We start from the raw sequence: 15,443 nt of genomic DNA, 5'->3' as shown, positions 1-15,443 counted from the left end.
TACAAAGACACAGACATACAGATAATGCTGATCAACAAAGTGCATAAGTATCAAATATATCAAATACTTCTGATTTGTGCTTAGGAAAATTTATCCAAGTACATCATGTATACATCAATAAAAATAGCATATAAATGGAAACTAAGAATATAAGAAATAGGCGTAGCATCTTTGACATTTGAATGGACAATAATAAGAAAGATAGAAGATTTAGCTTCATCATATGAATCAAAAGGAAGTTCTTTATGCTCTCCAACCTGACAGCTAGGACATTGAGACAACTTAGAATCATTATTACAAGGCTACAAATAGAAAGCTGGGAAACAAACTATGACACCAAAGTTAGCATGTGCTAGCTAGTCGATGATGCCAAATAGACAAAGGCATAGAAGAAGCTGCGGCAATACAAAGTTCAATAATAGTATTGGAACACGTCTGGATATCGGCTAATTCTGATGTAGATCGTTTGGCTAGATCAAGGATGAATAGACTCCATTTTGAGCTCTTTGATTCCCTTCCCCCTTTTAGGCGGTTGTGTATTTTTCCTTTCTCTCTTCATTTCCTTGTAGCATGTAAGCTGACCATCTCGGTCTTTGGGGTTTCTCCTTTTCTTTTCCCTGATTAATATAATTATCACTACCATTAAAAAATGAGTTTTGGGACATGAGGATGACGAATTTGAGGGAATAGAAAGTAGACAAGGACTTCCTCATCACAATCCTCTACTAAATGATCTTCCCGTTGAAAAGTCCTTCACATCAACATATGAAATAGTAAAAAGAAAGTAATATTAAAATTGGGAGGTAAATCAAGAAACAAAATTTTTTTTTACTTCTTTTGAATACTAGGAAAAACATAAACATCGTGAACAAGAAGAGATCCAACAAAAGAACTAATCGAGGGAAGACTAACATGAGTAATGGGAATTGAAGATCCAACAATCATTATGATTTTAGAAGACCTAGAATAGGGAAAAATAGAGGAGAGTATACTTAAGTTATCAAAAAGATTATGTGAGGCACCAATATCAACAACTTGGGAAGCATTAGACTGTGTGGAGAGGGGAATACCTTCCAATTGATGACCAATTGCTATTGGGAACTCTATTGGTAGTTGGCATTGAAATGATGATATCATTGCCCCCCGAATGATTCATTTCCCACAGATCTGACAAATCACAGTGCCTGGAGGAGGGCCACCTATTTCTACATGTGACCAGGTTAAAAACATGGTCTTTTAGATGACGAGCGAGGGGTGGTGGGGGTCTTGGAGCTTATCGTAGGTCTACATATGACTTGGTTGTCCAATATACAAATGCCGGTTGACATGGACACCAAATCTATATTTTGTGCTTCCAGAAGGGGCACAAATTCAAAAACTCACACCAGCATATTATATTTTCTTTTTAAATTTTATTTGTTTTTTGGAGATTGAGGTGAGTGGCAATATTTTTCTCTACACTATTGAACATTATTACCGTAGTTACGGAGTACTTTTACATTCAAGTTTTTTTCCTCTCTATATTGCTAAAGTCTTATTTAGGGAAATGATAAATGCGCCCCTTTTCATCACTTGGGACACCCAGCTGCGTTGTACGTGGCAATCAAGGTCACTTCATTCCTTCAGATGCGATGTACATCAGCACCTTTTCAGTCATAGATACAATGTAGCTGGATGTCCCTAGTAATGAAAGGGGCGCATTTATCATTTCCCCTTATTTATCATGTTAGTCTTTAGCCCTCGAGCCTAGGTTTGTACTCAGGTCATGTGCATGCAGTAGTCTTTGAGAAGTTATGTTAAAATTTGGAAACTCACTAGATTTCTATTGTATCCACCTTCCCCCACCCCGCCCCAACTCTCTTTTGATCTGGATCCATGTTTTTTATTTTTGTTATCTTTAGATTTAGAAACCCAGGAAAAACGCCAAAGTATTCATTTCTTCAGCTTGAGGTGTACATCATCTTTAGTTAAGCAACATACCTTCATGTTTAAAGCCATGGTTTTAAATTTCCACTAAAACTGACACGAAACAACCAAAGTGTTTCTATTTTCATCCCCACTGATGCATATCAGAACCGAAACACATACCGAAAGGTCCGAAACTAAAGTCGTAAGCCCCACGTTTGTGTCGATTCCCCCGATTTGACTACCTTTTACCTTGGCCGCGTTCCGCGTTGCACCGCATTGACATTCCGTATTTTGCCTTATAGAGTCGATAAAAACTCCTTTGACTCTCCTGAGTTATGAACGCATCAACCAAGTACTCAGACGCATCAACCGTGTTCTTGGCTGCGTCCGCTCCGAGTCAACAAGGATTTTCTTGGCCGTGTTCCGTGTCGCATCCGTGTTTTTAAACACTGGTTATAACTGTATTAGTGGTATACTATATCAATATATGTTGTATAAGACAGAGTAGGACTAAGACAGAGTATATGGAGTGCAACTTTAGTAATGTAAGGAGGCGGGGCGGGGATGTAGTAAATATCGTTGGACAGGAGGTACCTAAGAGGGATATCTTTCGCTATCTTGATTCAATCCTACATAAGGAAGGAAAGATTGAAGAGGATGTTAGCCACAGAATAAGAGCAGGTTGGTTGAAGTGGAAGCATGCTTCAGGAGGTTTGTGCGACTGTAAAATACGCATCAAGTTGAAGGGAAAGTTTTATAAGACAGCTGTGAGGCCAACCATGCGGCCCATGCTGTATGGCTCAGAATGTTGGGCCACCAAGAAGCAGTATGCGCATAAGATGAGGGTAGCGGAGATGCGAATTCTTAGATGGTTGTATGGCCACACAAGGTTAGATAGAATTGAAAATGAAGACATCCGTGAAAAGGTGGGGATGGCACCAATTGAGGAGAAGATGAGGGAGCACCGCTTAAGATGGTTTGGGCATATCCAACGTAGGCCTTTGGATGCTCCAATGAGAAGAAGTGAATCGTGCCAAGTTGATGGAGTAAAAAGAGGAAGGGGCAGACGGAAACAACTTGGGTAGAAACAGTGAAGAAAGACCTGAGGACTAGGAACATAACAGAGAACATGACCTTGGATAGGAGAGAATGAAAGAAAATGATCCATGTAGACAAACCCAACTAGTGTCAGGATTAGACTTAGTCAATTTGAGCCGGGTAGACTCTTTCACCTTCTTCATGAAAATTTTCTAAAGGATTCATCAGCCGACCCCAACTAGTTTGGGACAAAGGCTTAGTTGAGTATATTTATACTAATTGCAAGTGAAATGTGGTGTATGTATTATATAAAAATATTTATATGAATTATATGTGAAATGTGGTAATTGCAAGTGAAATGTGGTGTATGTATCATATATAAATATTTATATGAAGTACATGTCAAATGTGGTATATACTGAATTATCATGGATGTGCGACCGTGCATGCCACTAGGTGTTTGATGTTCTTAAACCATTATGGATGGTTGTCTTGCTTATGTGATGGTCTATAAGTGTGTACTAACATTTCCTGAAATTTCATCTTAAAATTCTATCATTTGCATAGGTTTCCACGTGTTTCCGTGCCGACCAAAACCGAAATGTTTCAGTTTCCGTGCCGACCAAAATCAAAACCAAAACCAAAACCAGAATTTAAAACCATGTCTAATGCTTATAGATATTATTATTGACGCATGACTGGACTGCTGTATCCAGATGGTCTCTGGCCATTATTATTGGTTTATAAACTTGAAATTAAATTCACATGACAATACTCAAATGTTTCTACTGCCAGATTTAAGATAAATAGTTTGGTTGCTTCTTAATATTATAGGTTGTGGTTGCATCGTTTCAATGCATACAGTATACGTGTAATTTATCCATGCTTCATATATACTGCATGAACTGTCCTTTGTTTCTTTTCATTTGTTTTAGTAAAAGATCTTTTATCCATTTAGTGACATCTATTTTATCTGTGATTTGTGTTTGAGGGGCTAGTAAAATGTCTTAATGCCAACTGTTTCGATGTGGTTCTCCATTTTGTAACCTTAATCACCCTTGAGAGCCTGCTGACCATATAGGGCCATTTGATATTGTACACTGTACTAGTAATTTGTTTGTGGTTTATGGTTACAAGTTCAACATAATGATGTATAGAAACTGAATCTTTAATTCCATGATTCAGGCATTATTATACAGGCTATCCGGTGACTACAATCCTTTACATTCAGATCCTACAGTTGCACATGCTGCTGGGTTAGTACAACATAAAGTGAATTGGAGTTCTTAATATTTTTTGTTGCTTTGTTTTCTAGTTATTTGTATTTAAGAATTGTTTCTACGGCTCTGATTACCAATTTGGTTGACTTAGCAAGTCATCTCAGAAATGAGTGTTTGGAAGCTCAAAGTTATCTAGAGTACTGAACATGAATTTTTAATGGTATTTTTGCTCGATCATGAGTTGTGGAAGGATATTTTGCATCTAGAAAGTAGCAAGCATCCAGAAAGCTACCCATAATGTGAATTGGAATCTCCATGCAATATTTATGAGTAAGAACATTATTTAGTATTTAGAACCCCCTTTTACTTTTTAGTGTTGATCTTATAGTTCATCTACATTTCCTCATTTTAAAGTTATAGTAGTGTTGTTCTTGGCATCTTAATGATTTGTTCTTGGTCAAGTCCTCTGCTTTGGTGCTTATCAAAGAGACTGGGTTGGGATCCAAGGCCTCAGTTTGGCTGGGTTCAATGCTCCCTCCTCGAGTGGAGCATTTTGTTGGACAACAGTTGAAGAAAGCATTAATACATATGATGTGCTACCAAACAAGAAGATTAGATTTGCAACTTGTACTTCCTTGCAGGAAAGGGGAGGTGTCTGCTAATCATTTCTCCAATCATTGAAAAGTGACGAGAAAAGTGTGGTCTATTTTTCTCAAATCCTTGGCATTTCTTGGGTGTTTTAGTCGACCACTTTAGAGCTTTTTGTGGTTGGTATTTTGGTTTCTTTTGGATGAGACATAAGACCCCTTTGAAGATCACTTCATATGTAATCATGTGGGATTTGTGAAATGAGAAGCTAAGAGAGGATCTTTGATTAGAAGATCTCTCGGTGGCTGATCGCTCATGATATTACACTCTTCATCATCCATTAGACGATCAGGTGAAAGGTGTTTTGGGAGTGGTTGGTCGGGGAAACTTGCCATCATTGGGGGGATATTTTTTGTGAGTTACTCGAGTAAAAAAAAGGTGGTGGCTAGATGAGCCCCCCGTCATGATTACCTCAAGTTAAGCTTTGATGGCAGTTCTAAAGGTAAACCAGGCCCCATCAACATTGGTGGCATGTTTAGAATTGATCACAGGGATATTGTTAAAAAATTTCCCACTCTGATAGGAATCATGAATTATAATGTTGCGGATGCATGTGCTCCTTTTTCTGGACGTCGTATCTTCAAGGCAGATCTCCCGAAGCTCTTTTAGTTGAAGCAACTCTTCCAATTCTATATCCTGGGCATCAACATTGAAGCCAGGTACTTGGAGTTGACCAATATTATTCTCAGGCTTGGAGATTTAATTAGAGAAGGTCGACCTTTAAACACACTTTTAGGAGTACTAGTTAGATGGAAGATGGGCTTGCTTAGGAGGAATTGAGAGTGAACTTAATGTTTTGGAAGTTCATTGCCTCTTTGATTGTGTAGTCGTTTTTCTCTTTTTGTTGTATTTATGTTTTGGGGGCTATCTCAGCCCTCTCTATCTTGTATTACTTCTTCTCTTTAATATTATCCCTCTTATCTTTCAAAGCAAAAAATAAATAAAAAAATTGCATCAATCTAACATCCATAACAAGTGAATAGACTCTAACTTCATTGTTCATCACATCAAAGTGTCTACCCAAGTATCAATGAGCTCAATATGAAACTATTTTGGAAGTATATACGGAGTGAGATAAACCGCGCAAATGGTCCAATCTTTTGTACACAGTGTCGAGCATCTGGGGAATCCAATAATTTGTTCTTCGTTGCTATATATAGCAGCTTCTTTTCCATTGAGTACACCGTGTGTGTTGTCAAATTTCCTTTGAAATGTTTGAAGTAAATCAAAAGAGGAAATAATACAGAATACAACCAAGTAAGCACGGGTACTCTCCGGAGGCCTACGCAGTCTGATCGGGTGCGTATTGGGTGCGGGTGCGCCCGGGTACTCCCTAGGTGCCGGTACGCATCCAAACAACAAACAATTCAAAACTATTTGGGGCTCAAATTTGGGCTTAAAATTATATTTAGGCCTTGTTCATTTGAGATTGTGACAACCGATTGAGAGGCCAAAACTGATTATTGGAGTCAAAACTATGCTTAATTTTGAGTCCAATAATCTGTTTGGGGCTCACATTGGGGCTCAAAATTACATTTAGGCCCTGTTCATTTGAGATTGTGACTGACTACCGATTGAGAGCCCAAAACTGATTATTGGAGTCGAAATTATCTTTAATTTGAGTCTAATAGTCTATTTGGGGCTCACATTCGGTTGGGAGTTGGGACAATCCCAAACGAAAAGGGCCTTTTTAATTTTTTAATTTTTATAAATGTATAATAAAATATAAAATATATTATATTCAGTGTATCCCAACGTACCCGTATCCTATTTTTATTTTTATTTTTAAATATCACGTATCCACGTACCCGTATCGTGTCGTATCCGCACCCTGTACCCGTATACGTGCTTCATAGCATGAAACCTCATGACTTGTCTTCTCTCCTTCATATTATGGTAAAACCAATTTAAATAAAACCCTTTTGTACTTTCATAAGCCAAAGGCCATCAAGGACAAATCCAATCCATCCGACTTATATCTGCTTCAGGTATATAAATAAAACAATAATTCCTACTCCACAACGTATCCACACCACTAAATGGTGTATAAAGAGAATAATCATACGCACTTTGTTGAAATTCATTGCCTAGTATTGCTGTTTGAAATATTTCAAATTATTTGTGATACTTGCTTCAGTCGATAAAGGGATTTCTTATGCTTGCGTACCAGTGATGAATGTGAAGGAAGTGAAAGACTTGGAGGATTCATATACATTCTTTGGGAGATCATCATGTAAAAATGCATTCTTGCATTCCATTTGGAAGAATGGCCATTGTCGTGTAGAAGTTATGAAATGATATTACATACTGTAGTCGTCTTCGACACTGGAGCAAATACCTCTTTGTAGTCAATCCCATACTTCTGTTTGTACCCCTTAGCCATCAAACATGCCTTGTATCTTTCCAAGCTAGCTACCATCTTACTTACACTTGATAAGATAGACCCATTTACTCGCAATCACAGATGCATTTGGAGGACATCTCACCCTCTTGTAGTCTTGTAGAGCCTGAAGGACTTCTTCCATAGCCTTTTTCCATTAGGCTTTCTTTGTTGCTTGCTTATAGGTGGAAGGAATAGAATGATTATCAAGATTAACAAACGAAGCTTGAGTAGGGAAAAATTCAAAAAAAAAAAAGCTTGAGTAGGAAAAACAATTTGATCAGAATAGACTAGACTCAGTGATCTTTTTGTGCATCAGTGTCAAAAGGGAATTTTTTGTTATACATGCACTTCCATTATGCACGGAATGAATTATCCAAAACAGAGTTGCTCTTGTTTGTTTGAAGGTTTTCTCGCCCAATACTGCATGGGTTGTGCACACTCGGGTTTGCAGTTAGGGCAATCATCAAATGTCTTTGCAATGGAGATCCAGGATTAGTGAAAACCATATTGGGCCGGTTCCTTCTACACGTCTACCCTGGAGAGACCTTAATCACACAGATGTGGCTAGAAGGCTCAAGGTAGAAATACTCATCTCTTCATCAATATCCATGCGCATCATTTAATATCAAGCTCTGAGGAAAATGTTGTCTATGTTTAGATGACTAACAAAAAGCTGGCTTATGCAGGGTCATATATCAGACAATAGTGAAAGAGCGCAATAGAGCTGTTCTTTCTGGTTATGTGATTCTCAACCACATACCCTCATCATTGTGAAATAATTAACGCATGGATTGCATAAAGTCTCACGTAAAAAGGTTATTCTTCTTCACCTGAGCTACTTCAGACAATGTTTTTCCTTTTCTTTTCTGATTTATTTCTTGGTAATGTTGGTCAGGAATAAAATGAGACCCTAAGAATAGTGTTACCCTTGGGCCGATGAATTGCCTGGCTAGCTCCCTTTCATTTTCTACTCGCCTGTTTGTACTGAATCCATTGTATCTGATGAGCAACATACCTAGACCATTAATGTTTCCTGGAAAACAAGATACAATAACCTTTTTTTTTTGGAAAGGTAACTTTTATTAAAGAGAATAATAACCCATGTACAAAGGGAGTGAACAAGGTAACTTTTTCATTTCTGAATCTCGCTCAGCTGGAATGCATCTTTTGGTCATATGCAATAAGTGGGGTGACATTAATTCTCATGCAGATGCAATTCTTTTACAATTTTCTTGATATTTTCCTTTTGGTTTTCACTTATTACTTCCTTATATAGGCTTGACAATTGAGAAACTGGTTGCTGGGATTGAGACTGTTATGCACTTTCATGCACTCTTGCTTTAAGAATGACACTCCTCTCTTTATTTACAGTCTTCGAAATAGGTATTAGATGTTGCTATAATTCCTAAGAAATTGTCCACGACCAATTAGAAAACTGTTCCATAAAGTGAGTAGTGCAATAAACAAAAGAAGGTGAGTACGGATCATTTTCTTTGTTATTAACTACATTATAAACTTTAATTTCTACTTATTCATATCTTTCCCGTCTACAAATATAAGTTACTGTCAAGAAAAAGGAGTCAAAAAATGCCTTTTTATTCTTTTTGGTAAACAACCTTGGGATGCCTATATCTCTCCACCAGTTTCATTCAACAAAATATGAATTTGTTAGTCCATGTTTTGAAGGATTTGAGGGTACTCAGAAAGGAGGATTTGAGAAGAATTTAAATTTGAGTTCAGTTTTGAACGAAGTTCAGCTGTGGCGCAACAGTAAGGTAGCTCCATTGTGACCTGGTGGTCACAGGTTCGAGTCACGGAAACAGCCTCTCTGCAAAGCATGGGTAATAAGGCTGCGAACATCTAGCCCTCCCCAGACCCCGCAATGGCAGGAACCTCGTGCACTGGGCACACCCTTTATGTGCGGCGACATTCCATTTCACTATTTGCCAGGAGATGATTGTTCTGGTTTTCCCATATTACTTTATCATTAGAGTTCAACTAATGAGGAAATCTAGATTAATCTTTTGTCCTAAAACATGTTTGATATATAGTTTTGAAGTTGAGTGTTCTTTTGGTGGTCTCATTATATTATAATAATACAATGAAAAATTTTCATAGTAACAGGATAGTCCTAAAATGTAAAGCCTCCTTTAACAACCTCATAAATGGGAAAGCTAGGTGGTTTTGAGGTTCTTTACAACCTCATAAATGTAAAGCCTCCTTTAACAATTAAATACATTATAAATCTACATTTCTTTATTGCTAGTAACTATCTTATGCGTATAAATTTCTCTATAGCTAATGAATACCTTACAGATGTAATTTTATTTATATTTATTAATTGAGGGCGTGGTTTCTGAGCTCTAGCTCAAGCTGAGCTAGAGCTTAGAATACACCATCTCCCATAGTAGTTTGACTCATCCAACTCATTCATTTTATACTACCTCACATAGATAGGGTGTTCCTAACAAACCAACTCCATACCATAATCCTAACCATCTGATCTATAGGACCATAATTTCTAACCATTCATTCTAAACCTCCACAAATCATAACCATAACCATAAACTAAATGGGTTGGATGACTCAACCAACTATGGAAGTAGTGGTTTCTGAGCTCTAGCTCAGGCTGAGCTCGAGCTCAGAAACCTTTTCCTATTATTAAACCTTTTCCTATTATTAAATACCTGGTATTTTGAAGCCTTAGTCCTTTATACCATAGAAATTAAGTAATGAAAGCATGTATATTTTGGATGAATAATGTTCGAACACATCCCGTGCCATTTTCCTGTTACATTAAAAGACTTTTATATATCAATCATTTGTTTTCAGAATGAATGTGATTCCAATCCCCCTGTTTCCGATCCTAGAAACACGGATATTGAGAAGTAGATGGTTGGAATGTCTCTTCAGAGACACCAAACCATCTGTTTTCCGAATGTCTCTTTAGAGACTTTTATTTAGGTTCCGTTTGGTGTAAAAACGGAGTGAAGCTGAATCGCTCCACATAATTCCAGTCTGCCCTTTTCCAGAAGTGTTGAAGAACGCAGCATTAATGGCTACAAAGTAGAGTATTTGGACATCCTGTTTGGATACCTCATTATTTTGTATTTGGATTAGGAATTGAGTTTTGAATACAAAATGAATAGATCGGCCAGCTCATGTTGAGGGAGACAGAGGGAAGGCGGTACTTTCTACTGGAGGGGAGAGGTTAAGGAGCAAAGAGGGTGAAGGAAACTGCCAGATCTGTGGATTTCCAATTACTTATTTCCACAGCATATATGGAAATTTGATTTTTTTTTCACTGTCAGTCGCTGATTTGGAAATCCAAGGATTTGATCCGGATCCAAATCACAACGCAAAAAGGGTTGCAAATGTGAGAAATCCAAATCAAAATCTTCTCAGCATCCAAACCGGCCCTAAAAGAGGCTGTAAAAAGAGGGGGAGGGGGGAATATATCACTTCCCTAGAATTATCCAATGAGGACGATTCTACTCTATGGCCCATCCATAGCAAGGCCTAGGAAATAATTGACTGTCCAATTGGCATAATGTTGGATATCCGATGTAAGGCCTATTGGGCCTATCAGCAACCTCATTAGAGAATCCAGAATCTTAAGGAGGAATTAAGACTTCAATATCCGCTCCATGAATGGTGACATCCCCATTAGCACAAACATTCTAGTATATTATGTAACAAAATTCCAATTGGATTTGCTAGGCAATTTTGCGGAATGCCATTTCGCGGCTGACTTTTGCATGAGACAACAGCCACACAGGCTCACTTTTTAGCAAATTTTGTCTTATTCAATCAATTCATCTGACACGGCTGTCCTCTCATGCAAAAGTCAGCCGCGAAATGTTTCCTAGTAAATCCAAAATCAACAAGAAAGGCAGAGAGCTTGAGTAACCCTGCTCAAATTGGTGTAGATAATTCGACTTAGCCCCTGATCAAGTCCAGCCTCAAAACTTCGCCAAGACTTTGGTTAATCTGGTGTATTTATCACTGCTGTATGGTGTATTCGTATGGTGTATCACTACTCTTTTAGTTTTACACTACATGAGGGGTGATCCGGATAAAAAGGAGAGCGTATATCATTTTCCGTATTTCGTAGGCTGTAATGGAGGGTCATATGTTTTATGCAGTTTCTATATACGTACATGATGAGATTTTACATGGTGTAAGCTCTTATAGTACCGTATTTAAAAAAAAAAAAAAAAAAGGAATTGTACGCATTGTAGGATAATCCAAACTGTCCATGTGATGGAACACAACTTAAATAGGTTGTGCCCCAAAAATCATTTCCATAGAATGATCCTAGCCCTCCGATCTATAGAGGTTTCCATAATGTGCAGTTCCTTTATAGTTCGGAGGGTTGGGATCATCCCGTAGAAATGATTTTTTGGGCACAACCTATTTACGTTGTGGGCCCATCACATGAACAGTTTGGATCATCCTATAGTGTGGTCCGTATAGTAATTTTTGAAAAATACAGGACTATAAGGGCTTACACCCATATAAAAACTCAGGAAATGATATCAGCACAACCATATTTGGGATTCCTTAGGCAATTTCGGGGAAAGATATTTCGCGGCTGGCTTTTACGTGCGAGAACACCCACCTCACTTGAATTAAATGAATAGGTGTTTTAATTGTGGGTTTATTAGTTTCTTGGGATTTTTGGTCTTCTTTATGGTGATATGATGTTGTTTAGAAAAATGCAGAAAGCTACATTCATGGGTTTTCATAGGGTTTTGGTAGTTTTGATGTTGATCTTATATGGATTTTCATTCTTCTTGGGTGTTATTCCAATCTGACAGGTTCCTTGGTTTCCATTTTCTATTTTTGGTTTTCTTGTTTCATTTTTCTTGATGTTTTATTTTTTCATTTTGGTTCTCTGTTTATACCACAGTAGGAGCCCAGTAATGTTAATGTAGGTATACTATTAGATCTACTTAAGTGGAAGCTCATAGGTTTTTTTTTTTCCTTCATAAGCCTGCTGCAATTTTAATTGTTTATTAGTTGAGGATGGTTTACGAATTCCAGAATTTCTATGTAGTCCTTATTACCTATGTTTTCCAAGTTCAGCTTGCTGCTGTTTGTGTTCCCTAGCCATATGTGACTAGTTTGTATGCTAAAGAAAATGTGCAAATGTGTATGTGACTTGTCTCAAATGTATAAAACCTGCAAATGTGCAAATGTTGTGATGAAAATGTGCATATTACCTATATTCTCTTATTACCTATATTTGATTCTTCTAGTCTTGATTTATACTGAGAAATGAAAATGTGCAAATGTGTATATTACTTGTATATGAGAACCTTAAACTTCTGTTACTGTTATTACTCTTCTATTACTTATATTATTTTTGTTACTTCTATTACTCTTAATATGAAAATGTGCAAAATTTTAAACAAAATCTTAAACTTTTTATTACTTCTATATTACTCTTCTAGTCTTGATTTATGCTGAGAAATGAAAATTCCATCCTGTCCACCCCTCTAATGATTTGGACTGTGATTCTCAATCTGACAACAATGGGGATGCATAACTCCTGTTGGTTTTGTATTAATGGAGATTTTCACTCTTCTAGTTTTGTATTACCCATTTTAATTAGTGGAGATTTTCGCCAAATCTCCCCGTGGTTAATTGGAGGGATTTCACGTAAATCTTAAGTATTCTCGTGCGATTGTTCTTCTGGTGTTTGATTAATAGCCTCATGATGACGCCCAAAATCTGACTGCACGAACTAACTTTGCAGAACCTATAATCCTGTGCTCACAGAAAAAGCGTCAGCGGGCCCGGAGTTGTGGCTCCGGACGGCCACTTCGACACTCAAGTCAGAGACGGGCAATCACAAACAATAGACGGGGAATGGGAGAGAGCTAAGTCAAGTTACCAGACCCGAGAAGAAGAGAGGGTGAGTTTTCGATCCCTTTGCTTGAGTGCGTAGTCCCCTTTTTATAGGGGTGGAGATCCACGATCTTGGAGATATCAATTGTGCCTTTGATTTCGCCCACATGGGGCGTGATGGTGGGAGAATAAGATCGTGGAGACATCAATCATATCCTTGATTCAAACCACGTGGAGCTTGATAGCTGGCGAATAAACACGTGGAGATACGATTTCCGATGATTATGGGTGAAGATCGGGGATGGTGATTTAGGCGGGATGTTTAGCTGGCGAAAGTCGCGCCTTACAAGTACTGGCCATCCGGATTTCCCATTTGGGGGGCGAGATCTCCGCGATTGTGTTTGGTTCCCTGGGTAGCTCGGTACCTTTCAAGGGAGAAGTATCAAGGAGGTCCAATCAAAGTTTATTACCGAGTGTTGTTGCGGGGATTGTGTCGATCCAATTGAGTAATGGAGAAGGGGTTTGAGGTTCGGTGTCGGATATACCGATTTTACCCCTAACATATTGCCCCCCTACTTTCTTGTCCCTTTGTAAGGGTCAAGGAAGTAGTTAAATTTTCAAGGGGTGGGCCGGTACCGACCTTCTGGAGGTGATGGAGTCGAAGCGTCTTTCTAGGGAATCGGCGGGCGGATTCAATGTCGCGTCATTTAATAGGCGTGTTATCTATCCTTAAGGTTTTTTGGGAAATGGCGAAAATACTTAATTCCCGCCTATTTTCCACATGTTTTTTTGGAAAACGGGTCAGGTCATTATTTCCAGCTTTATGGGAGATTTCGAAAATCGGCGGGACATTGAATCCCGCTCGATTTTTTCGCCTAATGGCACTTATAAAGGGGCGGTGAGGGAGAGAAATATCCGTCATCTTTTTCCTTTTCTTTATCCCCTTTTGTTACTTTTCTGTTAAAAAATGTTTCAAGAGGCCGCCGGTGATGATCAACTAGGGGCGATAGTCCCGGTAGTGGAAGTGGAGTCGCTTTCGGACAGAGATGGAGAAAACCCTCCCGTCGCTGGGGAACCGGTGGCCCGCAGAACTAGGAGGACACAGAGGTTGAAGGGGTCGTCGGCGGTGGAGTCTAGTCCGCCGGAAACGGTAACTCTGTGGCGGTGGCTTCCTCATCGGCTGGAGCTGAGGGGGTGAGTCGCGGCCCACAAGGCAAGAAGAAGCGGAAGGTGGAGACCCAGAACACTTGGGTTCCCCCGCTCGTAGGGATTTCCTTGCTCCTAGCGATGTTCCTCACTTCGTCGCCAATTATAGGCGGTCCCTGAAGCATACCATGGAGAGGGGACACGGGGTGGCAAATCAACTTCTCCAGCAAGGCTTCGAGGTTCTCCGGCTGAGGGCCAAAGTTGAAAAGTTGGAGATGGAGAACGAGGCCCTGAGGGTGATGCTGCAAGGAGTGACCGAAGGTGGCACGAGGGCCAGCTCCGCGTCGCCCGGTCTCGAGCCTCATCTGGAGGCGAATTCGCCGGAGGAGGACTCTGAAGAAGATCCGGGTGAATGATGGGACCTTCGGCTACGACCTTGGCACGGTCGGTTTTGAAGCCTCCTTCCGGGGCAAAGAAGATTGTGCCAAGTGGGTGTCGTGGCGATGCTGAGGCCCAACGTCCGGTAGTGCTTGGCAGTTCACCAGAAGTATGATACTGAAGCTCCGGGGGTCAACTCTTCTCAATTCCTTCCTGTCTTTTTTAGCTAGCCGTAGTTTAGCACGGTTCCGAATGTATTTTCTTTTTCTTGTATCTGGCCTAGAAGCCCACCTTTTGTAAAGGTTCCTTCACTTGTGAATGAAAGGATTTTTGACATTTTCTATGTCTTCCTGCATTGTTTGTATTCAATGTCGGAAGTAGCTGGTAGATAAACTGTGACTTTAGTATTAATGACAGTCGGAATCGAACATCGCGACTTACGCATCATCATGCGAAGGAACGTCGTTTTAGTTGGAGTTACGCTCATGACACAAATGAGAACGTTCGGCCCCGGGCGTATTCTAACCTCGTCGTAGACGTAACGTAGTTTGAGTGTATTGTATAACTTTATCAAGAGATACTCGGTACCGAAGGAGTGTTTGTCGATTCGTTCTGAGGGGTATTTCGAGGAGACACGTGTAACGGTCGTGGCTTTTTGGGAAGCAGTGGTTTGGTGCTTTGAACAATGATAACGAAACGGCGCATTAATGACTTTGGTAATTGTGCGAGTGTCATGGGGCTCCACGTGTCGCATAACGTCAGAGTGACGTGACTTTTGAGTTTTCCCGCGCGTGGACCTATAAAAGCCCGCCCATTTTTCTTTTTTCTACCATTTTCTCTTTTTCTCTCTTTTCATCCATTGCTCCGGC

The 15,443-nt window shown here is 39.4% G+C and overlaps 1 protein-coding gene across 2 annotated transcripts in view; it reads left to right on the top strand.

The window, feature by feature from the left end:
- The window catches only part of ECH2 (enoyl-CoA hydratase 2), a 48,371-nt gene extending 39,947 nt beyond the window's left edge, over positions 1-8,424 (top strand). For both annotated transcript variants that reach the window (XM_077390643.1, XM_077390641.1), the window contains exons 10-13: positions 4,132-4,202; positions 7,602-7,775; positions 7,884-8,012; positions 8,093-8,424. In XM_077390643.1, the coding sequence (XP_077246758.1) occupies positions 4,132-4,202; positions 7,602-7,775; positions 7,884-7,971 (333 nt within the window). In that variant the 3' untranslated portion in view covers positions 7,972-8,012; positions 8,093-8,424. The remainder of the gene's footprint in view (positions 1-4,131; positions 4,203-7,601; positions 7,776-7,883; positions 8,013-8,092) is intronic.
- The last annotated feature ends 7,019 nt before the right edge of the window (positions 8,425-15,443 follow it).

This window comes from Tasmannia lanceolata, unplaced genomic scaffold, assembly GCF_043159265.1.
Source record: "Tasmannia lanceolata isolate RefF3 unplaced genomic scaffold, GAP_Taslan_0.1 ptg000011l, whole genome shotgun sequence".
NCBI lineage: Eukaryota > Viridiplantae > Streptophyta > Magnoliopsida > Canellales > Winteraceae > Tasmannia > Tasmannia lanceolata.
This window is presented reverse-complemented; position numbering and strand designations above follow the sequence as displayed.